The sequence below is a fragment of the Chlamydotis macqueenii genome, chromosome 15 (genome assembly GCF_036417535.1).
Source record: "Chlamydotis macqueenii isolate bChlMac1 chromosome 15, bChlMac1.mat, whole genome shotgun sequence".
NCBI lineage: Eukaryota > Metazoa > Chordata > Aves > Otidiformes > Otididae > Chlamydotis > Chlamydotis macqueenii.
The window spans coordinates 936,495-951,704 of NC_141570.1; the positions used below are offsets into that span (position 1 = coordinate 936,495).

Genomic DNA, 15,210 nt, shown 5'->3' on the forward strand with positions numbered 1-15,210 from the left:
ATTTTACTACCTCCATGCCAGAACAGCACTTCAAACACTTTTTTTGATTTTTTTCCAACAGTAATTGCATCTCCGCTAAGCAGGACTTCTAAGCTTCCGTTTCCACCACTGCTCAAGTAAGCATTAAATTAAACCCAGCCTTCCCAGAAAGCAGGGATTCAGCAAGCACTCCACATGGTCACTTACGCAATTATTATCCACTTCCCAACTAACAGGTTATGAGCTAGAATTAAAAAGAAAGCAAAAAGAATACTTCCCCCCCTTTATAGAAGCCAGTTGGAATGGAGATCTGTATAAAAACCACCAACATTCAGAGTAACCGCAGTGCTCCCAGCCTGCCACCGAACACCAATTACAGCGTTCAGACACCATCATTTTCATCATAGTTTTGTAAGGATGAACTCTCCACATGCACTAGTTAGTTAAAACTAGACATAGCAATTACCTGTCTATCAAGCATTCCCAACCCCAGCCGCACTTAGAATATTTGGAAATTAAGTTTCAAACAGATCCATTATGTGGATCTATACAGACAGGGTCACACTTCAGGTGTTAAGACTGTTCGTGCACTTCTCAAAGTAAAAAAGGTGAAGGAAAAAAAGCAAATAACGAAAAGACCTCAAGGTACTATGTATATGTTTGGTGCTGTGTAAGTAACTGAGACGGGACAACAGACGACTCCGATCCCAGGAATAAACCATTAGCCATTACTCTTCTAGTCTTTTGTGGTCACTGTCTGAAACAGTGCAACTGAAGTTTCAAGGATCCCACCTTTTGGTTTTGAGAAGAGCTTTCAGGTGACCCATTTGATCCAACATTTTTAAAAATGCAGAAATAATATACAGAATAGAAATAACTCTAAAGTAACTTACCTTTGATTTTTTGTTCAATGGCCTAGAACAAGAAAAAAGAAGTGTCAGTGATTTGTGCAGATAAGAACCACATGTGCATGTGCCACTTCATAAAGCAACATTAGCTTTTGACTCTCCTCTTTTAAAATGTTTTAGTTATTTAATTATCTACTTCAGAAGTATCTCTCTAACCAACCCATGTCTATTATTCCTCATGCCTAGAAAGCTGTTTAAATGTTATAGAAGAGAAAATTAATTTGAAAGATAACTACATGAAACAGACCGAATTAAACTTGCAAATTAAGATGTTTGAAGTGAGTTAAAGCTGTGCCTGGAAGCAAGGAGCCTCCACCACTTTTTTGCAGAATACAGCCGGTGAAGAGGGAGGGACCTAGAAATTTAAAGGAATAAGAAAGTGAATGCAAGAGCTTCAAGTCTTTCATTTCCAAGATTCAACTGGTTACACCTGCGATATGGCCAAGATGAGATTCCTATTTGAATAAAATTTTATCATAGGATAAAAATGGGGAGAGAAACTTTTCTTGTATGGAAGTGCACCTTAACTAGGCGGTTTTAACTGAAGACATAATGAAACTGACTTCACAAAGCACCTCTCAAAAGCACAGATCATAGTTCTTCCTGTCTGAAACTAGAGTTTTCTTAATCATAACTTTTAAAATGCACTATCACTAAAGCAAAATGAAATTTAATTTGATATGGTCACTGTGGCAGCTGTATACAACTCACTGTAATTATTATATTGCATACATTCATAGGATGCAATAAATTTGCTGTAATACTTAAGCTATGATTGTCTATAATTGAAACCACAATGAGAGAGAAAAAAGAGCATGTATGAATCCAAGAAAAATTTATTGACCCACTGATTTGATGCAAGACAGATTCAGACATTAGCACTGTTAGGGCTGACTACTGAAACTTTACTAATGACTCTTCAGTGCCATATCCTCACTTCTCTAAAGGAAATGAAGAGTGCCTGAACAGAAAAACCCTCCTTTTCAACTTCTCAAGCTAACAAAGGCAGGGATACATACAAAAATTTAAGTTATACTGTCCAATAGTTCAGAGCGCATCCTCTTGCTCCCAAGAAACCTTGGGCACAAGCTTTTCATTTTTGTATTTATGCTCTTAAGAGATTGCTAAAAACAGCTAAAGACTAAGATGCCTGCAAAATCTCTTCTGAAGAAAATCCACTCTACTAACAGCAATGCGTCAGCCCCTGGAATCAAGAAGCAAAAATAAAGCCAATGGCCGCTTATGCAAGTGTATCAAAACCCCACACCATGCTCATTTTCAGTTCTGCCTCTCTCACCCTTATTATCTGACTCCTCCAACCCCACTGCCCCTCCTCCTCACCTTCCAAACTGCGGTTGCTGTGCTACATAACGCCACAATTTTTTACTACGCTCTTTGTTCAACAAATCCAGTTTAAAAATTTATTTGGAAGACTTGGGAAGTTTTGTATGCACTTCAAACTCCAGGGTATTGTATGCAGGGCAGCTGGCCTTCAAAAAAGTGTTCACACTGCGTTTTTATGTGGTCATAAAAAGGTAAATGGAATACAACAGCCGATGCCCCAGAAAGCTGCTCAGCATCAGGATGCAAGCACTACTCAACTTAGAGAGGGTACGCTCTGTCAAGTGTCACGCCTCTGACTGCTGCTGTTCTCCTACCACTCCTTTTAATTCCAGTATATATAAACCCCAAGCATTGGCTTTTCCTTCTACAGCATGATTACATGATGCTCTTTCAATTCTTGCCATGCCTATACACGTGTTTAGAGCTTACTCTAAACATCTGAACTTTGAACTGCAATAGAAACAAATCAGAAGATGACTTAATTCTGCCATAGCGTCACTCAAATGAGCTTGACTTGAGATTTTAAAAAAAAAATAAAAGAATAAAAAAATAAAAATCAATTCATTAGTTTGGCACTTGACCCATGAACAGGAAAATAAGATAACTTCATTCTCCACAAAGAGAATGGCTCATGGGATAAGGATACTGACTTTTTTTTATACTAAGGTGCTATTCTCTAAAAGAAAAAAAAAAAGGAACATATTTCAGCTAGGGACTTACATAATAGATCAGTACTTGATGCACGGTTAAATGCTTTAAAGTTTTTGGTAGAGGACGTATGGTTGATAATATAAACCAGTACATTCTTAAGACACCAAACAGAAAAAGTTAGCTTACAAAACAAGAGCAGTAATTTTGTTAAATCTTAAACTACTGATGAATATTAACAGGACCGAAAAGGGACTCTCCTTTCCTTGTGACCTATATTAACACCTTTTCATTTTAACCTACAATCAAGCCACGTCTGTGCTAGGACTTTTTTTTTTTTTTTTTTAACAGCAAAGTTAACTGGCAGTTATTTGTTACCATGGTTTTTCAGAGGTATATTCTCTTTAATCTAGATCAAGTTCAAGCTTCTTCAGGAATGCAGGTGAGCATCCTCATGGCATCCTACTTTTCTTTGTCCATAGAAGCTGCTTAAATTCCTGACACACAAAGTCCACAAACTCAACACTTGTTGACTCTGAGAATACAGCACATCAATAAAAACACGTGGCTTCTTAAGAACAGCCTAGCAGGTGCTCAACAGCAGGAGAGAGCACAAGCAAAACTTTCCATTTTAGGTAAAGGTCTGGTCTCTTCACTTTCGAAAAACATTTATGCTTTTATTTCTTCTACAAATTTCACTCTCAAACATGCCTTTCAAACTCATGAGAACACTCAGTTTTGGGGGAGGATGTCAGCTATGAAGAGCCACTTATTTAAAATATTCAAATTCTAGAAGTAAATCAGCTCCTCTCCCATTAAACTTCTGATTAAAGAAGAATTCCAAGAGGAAAATTAGTTATAAATTTACAAATGAGGTCCAAAAATTATTATGCAGCTTTGCTGTCAGCTGCTTAAAAGATTACGGAACCTCTCTCATTCTGAAATATGAGCAAATACCTCTTCTCAGTACTATTTTATTTAGATTTGTTGCAAGATTAGACACATCTAATTTTGTACAGGTGCACAAAGAACACTTTTATTGAGGCCAACAAGCAGGGAGAGCTGACTACTGATTTTCTGACCATATAATAAATACCTAACGCTAGTCAATGGAGTCAAAGGAAAACTGTTAAGTGGGTTCACTCTGCTGCCACTAGTTTGCAAACAGCCTGAAACAGACATGTTTTTAAAAATGGATTTACAAGCTCCTCTCCAGCTGAGTGTCACTATTTACAATCAATGGCCATGATTAATATCTTGACAGTAAACAGGAATGCTGACATGTTTACAAGCATTTCTGTGATGTTTCCATCACAACACCTTGGCTGTCAATATTCTCATTTTCATCCACCTTCCCTGATACTAATTCTGTTATATGTTTCCATACTGAAGGATGAGAAGATGTATTATAGTAAGGATACATTTGAAAGTTACTATCTTAAAAAAAAAAATCAGTAATTTTATTCTACTAATAGATGTACTGACACTGAGGAAGTTTTCAAACTCAAAATTGCTTCAATTGACAATCAGGAAAAAGAATGGTCATCTTGGAAGATTATTTGATCTCTGAAGAAACTGCACACAAAGCCAACTAAGGTGTTCAACATGTCAGTTACCACTAAGCAACGGACAGTACATTTGAAGCTTAAAACAAAATAAAAACACATCTGAATAACAACAGCTAAACCAGTATTTACTAGTGATGAAATGAAAGTCATCCATAAGGACGAGGTTTTAATGTTCAACATACCTTTTTTTGAGCAGCTTCCTTCTTCTTCTTGTCTTCTTTTCTCTTTTTCCTTTCTTCCATCAACTGTTCTTCCTCTTCTTGCACTAAATCCCTGAACCACATAGTTTGTAATTAACTCTCCCAAAATACAATCTGTACACACTTAGATTCATTTTAGAACCATTATTTCACAGTAACCCTAAAGGAACTGGGGAATTTTACTTCTAATTGGATAATGTTTCTATAGGGACTAGGTACTTTAACTGCAAATCACAAGTGACAAAACCTTAAGAGCAGATGCAGCGTCAAGCTACATGTAAGATTCTCTTTTTTTCCAGAACTTACAATGAAGGCGTAGACATTAATTTGATTCAAAAGCCATTGCAAAACCAGACATTATTTAATCGCTACCTGCAATTGTGAATTTGTGTGACTCTGAGCTCTCACACATTGCATTTCCCCATCATCACATGCAACCAGCCCTGACCACACTCAGCATAAACCAAGCAGCGGGCTCCTCCCCAGCCACACACAGCCTTTCGCATCAGCGCTGGTGCCAGGACAGCCACGCAGCAATGTGCATCAGCTCACTGATCCTAAACACCACCTCCACCGAGAAACAAACAATAGAGACACACTTTCCTGCCTGAGCAGTAAGCTCATTCATCTGGCTGTGCACCTGTACGGCATAAAGGACATACAATCTAGCAGAAACGTGAACTGGAGAGCATGGTCAGACCAGAGCTTTCAATAGCAGAGCAGTTTTAGAGTGCATTAAACAAGTGACAGAACTGTAACTTGACAGAAAGTGAAAATAAACCTGTTACATCAATTTAAATTCACTTAATACAAAGTTCTGCATGCTAAACCAGAAGACTTAGCAGCAACAGCACTTTCCAGGTTATACTGCATTCTCTTTTTCTCCTCTCAAAACAGATTTCTGCAAAGGCAAGACAAAAGAGAACATGGAAAGGATAAAAAGCAGGAAGAACTGAAGACATGCAAGCACACTTGCAAGGTATCAGACATTAGTTCCTACTGACCCTGAGAGGAATCTAGTAATAACAAAAATAAACTTTTCTTTAAGGCCATGCACGGAGGGATGCAGCGATTCTTGGCAAGAATGAGAATGAACTCCACACAAACACAACTGACAGAAAAGACTGTGGTAACAGGCAGATAAAAAAGCATTTGGGCTAATTGTGCAAAAAGCTCATGACAACATGGAACGTGCAATTGAAGATCAGTTAGTTGTTTCATATATGAGAATAAAAACAATTGCTTACAGGAAGGATTCTGACGTTCAGAAACCAACAATAAAACTGAACACAAAAATAAAACGGTGGCAGCAGTTTGCTTTTGTTAGAACACTAACACAGAGGGAAAGGGAGCCTACTAGTATTCCGTTATTTCAAAGATTGAGACTTGGAGAATAAAGCATTTTTGTGCACTAGAAAGCCTACTTGCAAGACGCTTCTTTGCCCTTTCGGGGTCAAAAATGTTTCTCAGATTCACAAGTTTGTAAGCTTTTGGCCCACAAGCCCTGACCAGACAGTCAGGTGGATGAGACTCAAAAAATCAGGTTGAAAAATGTTTTTGCAGACCTCTTTCTGAAGCATATATCTAGGTTATGCACACACCTCTCTGCTGTCCTGAATCTTAACTCCAGCTCCACCACACATCAACCCTCGCACTGGGCAAACCACATCCTTCAGACAAGTCCTCATTTCTGTGATACTTAAATGTGGGAACAAACTCCACACATACTGAGTAAAGGAAGACACCAAATACACTGATCTTTGAAGGTATACTCTCTTAAATCAATGTTCCATACGTAACTGCTGCTCTCCCAAGCCTGTACACACTTTCTATCCGATCAGCTGCAGCTGAAGTAACCAGAGGCACTCAGGGTGAAAGCCGCTGTGGAGATCTCTGGACAGTAAAGCTGATGAGTCACACAGGTTATTTACTGTTTGGGTTAGTTTGTTGTTTTTTTTTAAAGCACTGATGGAAGGGAATTTACACCCCTGTATGACAACTGGTTTAGTCTGTTGTCTACCTCCAAAATTCAGCTTTGACCACAAAAATCACTGTTTTTATTTTTGCGATGCTTTTTATACTCCAAGCAACGCAGAACAGAGGACAAGATTTTTATTACACATTACTTTGAATGTATTAAAATATCCTTTAAAAGAAGTTCCCCTCATTTGATGACACTCAGCTGCGCATACCCACATTACCAACCAAGAGACAACCCTGTTACACAAAGCTCTGGGGGAAAATGAGCCAAGAATGTCAGTGACGGGCAGTCAACGAGCACTCTGCTGCCTAGAAACACTGGGCTCCTTTTGAAGCCCAAACTACCTGCAACTACGAACCTCCAGTTTCAAGCCAGATGACGACACATACATGGTCAGAGGCAGTAAAACAGGAGATACTCCACAACTATTAAAACTTTAATTACTTATTTAGATGCATAAATCATGTGTTAATTCTACCTCTAACACAGCTCAAATCCCTTTCAAAATGACTGCTGGCATCAGTCTTGGGGTTTTTTTAATTTTTTTTTTTTTTTTTCAAATCCACACGTGAAATCCAGTTCCCAGTTGCCCTGTTCCACTGCGGCAAACTCATATAACTCTCACTTTTTAATTAGACAAACAGCACTCTTCCAGCACCTGCCACTCACGGTAGGCAGTGCCAACGCAAGTAACACTAAACAGCAGCTCATTAGTCTTCTCCCTGTCGCAGCCAGCAGCTTGTTTTACTCTGTGTTCTGCACATCATCGCCGTTCTTTCGGAAGAGACGAGTACCGCGTTACTGCTGCCCACTGGAGTTCTACCTTTCCACTTTACAACTGTTCTTTCCTCCTGTTGTGCGATTCCTCAGCATGCTGAAAGTGCTTCTCCTCCCAGCAGCGATACTGATGTAATAATGAAACTTATATTTAAATTTCAAAGCTTGTGGCCACTTGGCTATTATTATTAGTTTAAAACAAAAAGAGATATGGCAGTACTTTCACATGACATTCACTGTGGAAGAAAAAAAGCCTGCGACACTGTTAATAGGGCACAGAAACTTCTGAGACTACTAGCATTAATACACAAGACAAAAAAAAAATTGTATGAGCGCATTTTGGGTAACTCAGGCATTACTATTAATACTGCCAGACAACAGCTATACTTAATATACAAACATTAATTTGTCTGGAGGGAGGGAAGTTTTATATTCACAAAATCAACGAGTATTTCTCTACTGAACTACAAATACGTTTTCTGATGTCTCTCTCTAAACTGAAAATCTTAGGAACATGGCTACATGTTATCTGCACGAAATCAGTTTTCACCCCTACATGCAGAGATCTTTGTTCTCACTGCAAATCTGATTTCATTTTCTATTTGTTTCGTTTCCCAGCGCTCCCTTCTGTGGGAATAACACCGACGTACTGTCTGTCCAGCATCCCTTCTCTCCTCTACCACTTTTAGGGTGACTGTTACAAGTACCCACGACTCATGCTGCGGGTGTTAGCAGCAGCAGCCTGCCACTGCAGGTATTGAGCAGAGGTAGAGCTGCAACACGCTTCGACACGGAGCAGCCAAACAGCACCAGCGTTCTTTCCACCACACACACAGTAACGTACTGCAGACGGACTGCCGCTCGGCCCAGGGAAAAGCACCATCACAAGCAGGCTGTGCAACGGGAACTCCTGTCACCTCCTCATGCCATCCTCTTTCCCAAAGGCTACTCAGACGCAGGCGGGGAGCAAGCTGCGGTCCAGAGCAACCCTTCTGAAGCAGCAGCCTATTCTGGCTGCTAACCTTCCTGGGGTCCCATGTCCCCAGGCCTACCCAGCACTGGGTGTGCGCATCTTGATGTGAGATGGGATGAGCTGCAAGACCTTAGCGAGAGGTGACACCTGAGGAACAGGCTGTTGCTGTCAGATGCAGCCAACCAGTCTGAAACTTGCCCCTGCCAGGCTGCGGAGCCCTGAGGAAACAGCCCAGCTCCCCCTCGACCACCACCTGAACTGTTCTAGCAATGCCAACAACGTCTGCGGGCACAGGCTAAACGCCTCGGGTGCAGTAAGTGTATCAACACTGCAGGATAGAACATAACCTTTTGTGCATCTGTTACACCCAAGGTAATGTACAGCATTTCTTATAACCTGAGAATTCAAAGAGTTAAGAAAGTCGCTAGTGCTTTGTTTTGTATAACAAATTTCAGTCTGTCACATGCAAAACCAACATTAACTGAAAAATCATTCACCTTTTAGAAGAAACCTATAGCACTTTAAGGAGCATGCAGAATGCAAAATAGTATTGTCACAGAAAAAAAATCCCCTAACTCATCAATCTTGCTACAATGAAATCCACAAGATTACATTTTATTTTTAGAATACAGAAGCTAACATCTAATTACCAGCATCTCTGGAATATTCTACCACAGTGTGATTTTCCTGTTTCCACACAGGAACAATAAAACTCCTCAGTTATGACGCTGTGATAATTCTATTTTCAAGTATTTAAGAAAAACAGTTTAGATTACAAAGCCAGCTCAGAACACATAAAAAAGCCCCTATGATTAGTATCAGGACCCTGGGTGACTCCTGAAAAAAAATTACTCACCTATAGCACATAACACCTTTTTAAAAGAGTATTAGATTACCATTATAATGTTCAGTCTCAGTGACTGGGAAACAAAACCAACCTGTTGTACAATTACGCACCAACAACAGTAAAGCCCTTGCTGCCCGTATTCTTCGTTGAAAATGGAATCTTTCAAGGAAGGCAGTCCTATTCCAAATACCCTCTTACATGAGCATAAACCTGAAATACAAATCCAGATTTGCTTATTAAGTCATCACAGTCTGAAGCAGAACTCCTGAATTTGTACCTCTGACAGCTAAAAGCACAAGTTTCCTTTATTCTTTCCAACACATTAATACACAGCCCTCCCAACAGACAGCAAATGACAGTATTTATGCATCAGATCCCAACACCCACAAGAACATACAACAAACAAGCTCCATTTTTAATGCTGCTCCTTGAGAAACAGAAGTGCTACGCAGCATTCCCCATTTATCACCTTAGACTGTAATAGCTACCTATTGCTGCTAAGTACTCAACACTTTATATTATGCTTTGTGTACAAACTGCCAGCAGCTTCCCGTTACTTTACAGCACATAACAAGAAACACCGTAGGAATCCAGTTTCACAGCAACAAAAGAAAGCCAGAAGATTAACAAGTTCTTTTGCTGGGCTTCTCCCTCCATCTGGGTGGCAAAAGTGTTTGCAGCAACACGCTCGGTCCATCAGCTGGCCAAACAACGAGCAGTGGCTGAGAATTCTGATTCATAACATGAATATATAAACAGAGTTCTATTATTTCGCCTATCAGCCATCCAGCTTTCACTAAAACACATGCACAGGGAATTTCCTTTTCCTCCTGTATAATTGGATTAGCTTGCTCAAGGTTAAATGGTCTTAGCAGAAACACAAACCTTATTTTTCAATTTAGATCAAATGAAAATAAAATACCCGTGCCATACGAAATTCACATTTGAGACTGGAGCAAAGGCCTTCCGTTTAAATAGCTTAACTTGAAAGGTGCTTTGTTTTCAAGCGAGACCAAATGAAAATGGATCTTGATCTCAGGAGAGACTGCACATTTGATGGCTCTGAGAACATACAAGTAGAAGCTGCTATTATCCACGTACATTTAAACAGACTATCAGTCAAATATACACTGTTACTTATATCAAAATAATTTTTTCTCCAATTTTGTGTACCTCAACACAATTCTTGTTAGCATAAGTGGGAAAAAAACCCCAAACTACCCACATTTTTTACTCAATTAAACCACTAAAAAAAGTACCTTACAATATTCTAGGACAGGTATCATTTTGAGAAGACAAAGTGCATCACAATTCTGGGTGACTTTTGATATGAAGTCTTTCACATCCATATCACAATCACGTGCCATTAAACAGAGAGCAGCTATATTCTCACTTCTGCAGTTAGCAGTAATTACTACTGCTACGTCTTAAGTTTTGCCAGTGCTAATCTTAATTTGTGTATGGCTCAGTTTGTTGTTTGGCTTGCGAACTGAAAAAAAAGCTGTAATGCTCAAAATGCAATCATTTCAGGTAACAGTTACATCAAATCATATTTTACTTATTACTTTAATTCTTGAAAAAAGTTTATTAATCTGTAATTTCAAAAGCTCTAGCTTGGGACTGTAAAAATACCTGGGCTGAAAGAGACATATTTAACCCTTATTCTAAGACGACAGAGGAGAATTAAGCACACCCACATTCTCCCTGGCAGACATACCAAGGATGCAATAATTACTGTTTGTGCAGCGTGCTATTTTTGCTGTTATAATACACAAAAGCAAAACATATTATGCCACAATAAAATTACAATTCTAGTCACCTCACTGAGGAAACTATAGTTACAAGAATTCTGACATAAATTAAGATCCAAGACATAGCACTGCATTATTATGATTTGAACTCGGTATTTATCGGAGCAAAAGCACTTACTACCTGCACACAGCAACACCGAAATAAAGCAGGTTGCCATTCACCGTTGACGTCGGTGACCTAGCGTTCACCGGAACTGAACTACCTACGCAACGCAACACGAGTTGTATTTGCTGGGTTCCCAGACTCCTCACACTAGCACCAACGGCCAGAAAGGCCTCTCCACAAGTGCTGCTGAAGGTGCCGCACCGCTACAGACGCTCACAGGCAGCGCTTGCTTGTCGAGCAGACCAAAGCCCCTTTCAGACCCCACCGAAGCCACACTGCCCCACAAGATGGTGCTAGCACCTTTTGAAAGACACCGTTTCCACCGCCAACAAGGCTTTGAGAAGCCTCAGGGCTGTGAAGGGATTCTCCCAAAGGTATTGCACGTTAGGTTTCCTTTAAAGCACTGCAAACGCTGCAAAGACTGCACTGGGGTTTTCGATGTCAGTGCTACGGCCCTCCAGGCTGAACACATCGTGACCAAGCACCGCACTGGTCCCAACCCACAGCGGGCAGCAGGGTCGTCGTGCAGGGGCAGCACTTTGCTGCTGGACGAAGGAGACCAGTTAAACAACTAGCCAACCTCTTAGTGGTCCTGCCTTACTAACTGAAGGTAAAAAAATATTTATCAGTCGCTTCTCAAAAGGACCTGCATCATTCCGCCTACTTATTGAGAGCAGGATGCAGGAGACACTGATAGCATGCCTCCCACTGAATCCCCAGTCATCAGCTTCTGCGTTAACTATTTGCGGGTTTTCACCTTTTACCCATTTACTACATGGAATAAACATAAAAGTAAGAATTAGAAGTCGTTATACACAACGGCTTTTGAAACAACTCTAAAATGTCCAGTGACAAATATATAAAATAGATTTTGGGAAAAAATAAATAAACAAATCGTTTTCACCATTTGCTTTTGTCCTACTTACAAATTAACTTGCAGTGCTACAGGTGGAACTCTGTCAGATAACTACATTTCAGTATCTGGAAATGGAAAGGCCTTTTACAAGTCTGCAAAGACAGTAAACATACGCACGCATGCTCTACGTGTTCAACTTATGTCTGGTATTCTACACAGACTTTCAGATATAGTGCTGAGACTAAGTTTTGATAATTTTTCTGTATTCTGACCTACAAGTTCCCTGATCCGTACATTTTTTTAAATTGTCATTACATACAACTGCCAACAACTATTCCTCAGTTTCTATTTAAAACTAGCTAGCTTTTCTATTAAACCGTCATTATACCTGACTCAATCATAAAATGTGTATTTTGATTAAAGATGGATCCTCCAATTCCTTTATCAATGCTTCCCACAAAATAGCGTACCACACCAAAAAGAGCATTCTTCCAGTTTATAGAACAGAAACCAGTACTTTGAAGTTAACAAAAAAAAACCCAACAAACCCCACCAGTGCCTTAAATGGAAACACTCTGGCAACAAAAACCACTCAGCGTATCACTCAGGAGCAAAGAAAGCCTCGGGCACCGATAACAAAACAAAACCACTTACTTACAGATGTCGTGTGTGTGTGTTAATTCTTTCCAGTTATTAACGTATAGAAGAGGTGCTGCCAAGTTAAAAACTGAAACAATTACTTCAATGAATAATTAATTAGTAAATGTGTGCCAGCTACTTTATTTTTTGCTTTCAAATACTTCAGTCTTTAAATTATCACTCTGAAAGTGAAGTGACAGAATTCTACCTACCATGGCTACCACTACCAGTCCCTTGGCATACGCCCCTCTTTCCCGTTTTCCTGACACAGAAGCTGGCTCAACAGAACTGTGTTGCAAACTACAAGCACTCTAAATACGCTACAGTTCCGGAATATTCGTGTTACAGTTTTGTCCTGAAGTTCATCTACACCGTTCACCGCTACACAAGCATACAAAGACAACTCTCCCAAGAAGTTTATCACCTAACTACACAAGACCTCAGTAGCAGCAACAAACAACTATCTTCATTTAACAAACGGGGAATCAAAGACAACAGATTAAACTGCTTCTCCACAATCACACTGGTCATACAGGGTATCTGTAACACATGCACAGACCCAAACGCCTGCAAAGTCCAGCATCTTAACCACAGGACTGTCTACAGTCTAAAGCGTTTCAGTTTTATTAACGCAGTCAAGAAGTATAGTGCACAATGGCTTTGCTGTAAGACTAGTAAAAGAAAAGGTAAAAGCAAGTTACCTTATGGGGACAACCCGACAATTACGCGTGACCTGAGAAGTGTGTGCGGAGGAGAAAGGAATGCATAATTTTGCCTAAGTATCTCTAAAGGTCTTGAAAAGTATGAACAGAATGCTGCTTCTGCAACAAACTCTTCCCGTTTGACGGCAGAAGTCATCCTCTAAGAAGTTTATCAGGAAAAAACCCACACCTCCCAAAAACCCAACAGAAAACCAAGTGCTTAAATAACAAAACCAACTATATTTCTCACTGTTTCTCTATGCCTCTAACATTGAGCCATCGCATTTTTTTTTTCTACAGCAAATAAGGAAAGCCTCATGGAAGTACGATGGTTATTCTAACATGGAAGAGTCAAAAAAAAAAAAAACCAAAAACTGTACAGTAGTAACTTAGTGGAATACATGGATGAAAGCTAGAGGTGTACGTGATTTTAGGTAAAAAGTTTACTCTCCCAGAGTATGGACAGCCTGCAAACAACGCAGATGGAATCTCCAGAGCAGAAACACAGGTGAACGAAAGCAATGCGTGAATCTTCCCTATAATTTGCATGCTTGTGAAGTGAAGAGTCAAACTCCTGAATGTAAACACAGTTCAGATATTTACCTTCTCTCAGTTCCACATAAATGAGGCAGGAAAGCCCTGTTTACCAAACAGAATTAAAAAGTTATTTCTTGAATCAGAAGAACTAAAGGCTGATTTTTACTGCTCCCGATTTCAACCAGATTTAACTCTAACATTTCTCCAGCTAATGACGGACAGTTCTTGTTCAGCGGCACAGCGAACAGGTGACATTTAACTTGTGACATTATGCAACAACAAAGCGTGCAATAGATTTATTATAACTACTGTTGCAAATCAGGCACTATGCTTATTTTTGAGACCAGGAATATCTGCATAGGACTATGCAATATGCACTTTAAAGAGAACACAGACCACATGAAGATTCTTTTCCAAAAGGCCAAACAAGCGAAATTGCTAATCCTGAGTTTAATACAGTCATCACTCCAACCGGAGAAGCAAACTGTAGTAAAAGCTATAATTCTTATCCTATCGCAAACCCACGGTCCAGGCCAATATTCCTAGTGAGATAAAACAGAATATTTGCTATCCATTAATTTATAAGCATAAATTCCAAAGGTGACTTCAGAAAGTACATGGAGCAATGCCAACGGCCCGTGGAGTTTACAGTCTATACGTACACTATGCAATTTTAGATTAAGAAAAACTGCAGCATAGGTTTATTTACCTTTCCCAGGAAAAGATATTTGCTCTTTTACAATTCGCCTAGGTCACTGTAAATTTAATAAGATCGTAAATAATGACATTAGAGAAAGAATGAGGGCTATCTGTCGAGTTCTACAACAGTAAAACAATTAATCAGGCCTATCCAGAACAAGCACGCCGCAGTTTTATCAGGTCGTGTGCTCACATGATGAAAACTTTCTCACTAAACAAACCAGTTAGAATACAGGTTTCTGAAAGCAGCTGGTACATCAATGATAACGTAAAAACAGTTCTGAACTCCTAAATGAGTAAAACATATAGCTCTGTGTCAGAGGAGACCCATTCCGTATCAGAATTTACTCAGTGAACCTTGTTCCGTCCCCACCCCCCACGAAGCGCTGAGTTCAGGCAGTTCTACAGTTTACTTTCACTTCTGGTGACTATCTGCCACGCCTGCCAGCATGACAAGAGATCTCTCCTACGCTCGTAAAAATGTGAAGATCTACTGACTTACCAAGAATTGCATGAGCATACCGTTTTGAACCTAGCACTCTGTCCATCTAAATAACAGTGCTCTGAAATCGCTTCTGGCAGCAAGTATGCACTGACTGCTTCCACAGAATGTCAATGATTTAAATATTTATTTTT

General features: G+C 39.7%; 1 protein-coding gene across 9 annotated transcripts in view; it reads right to left on the reverse strand.

Moving 5' to 3' along the window:
- TNRC6A (trinucleotide repeat containing adaptor 6A) overlaps nt 1-15,210 on the reverse strand; it is a 50,613-nt gene that overhangs the window by 33,335 nt on the left and 2,068 nt on the right. For 3 of the 9 annotated variants that reach the window (XM_086759957.1, XM_086759948.1, XM_086759956.1), the window contains 3 exons: nt 13,942-13,977; nt 4,630-4,720; nt 873-894 (listed from right to left, as the gene is read on the reverse strand). The exons of 1 other annotated variant lie outside the window; for it this stretch is intronic. In XM_086759957.1, the coding sequence (XP_086616083.1) occupies nt 873-894; nt 4,630-4,720; nt 13,942-13,977 (149 nt within the window). Of the gene's footprint in view, nt 1-871; nt 895-4,629; nt 4,721-13,941; nt 13,978-15,210 lie in introns of all 9 variants that reach the window. 5 more of the 9 variants (XM_086759954.1, XM_086759950.1, XM_086759949.1 and 2 more) reach the window with 3 other exon arrangements.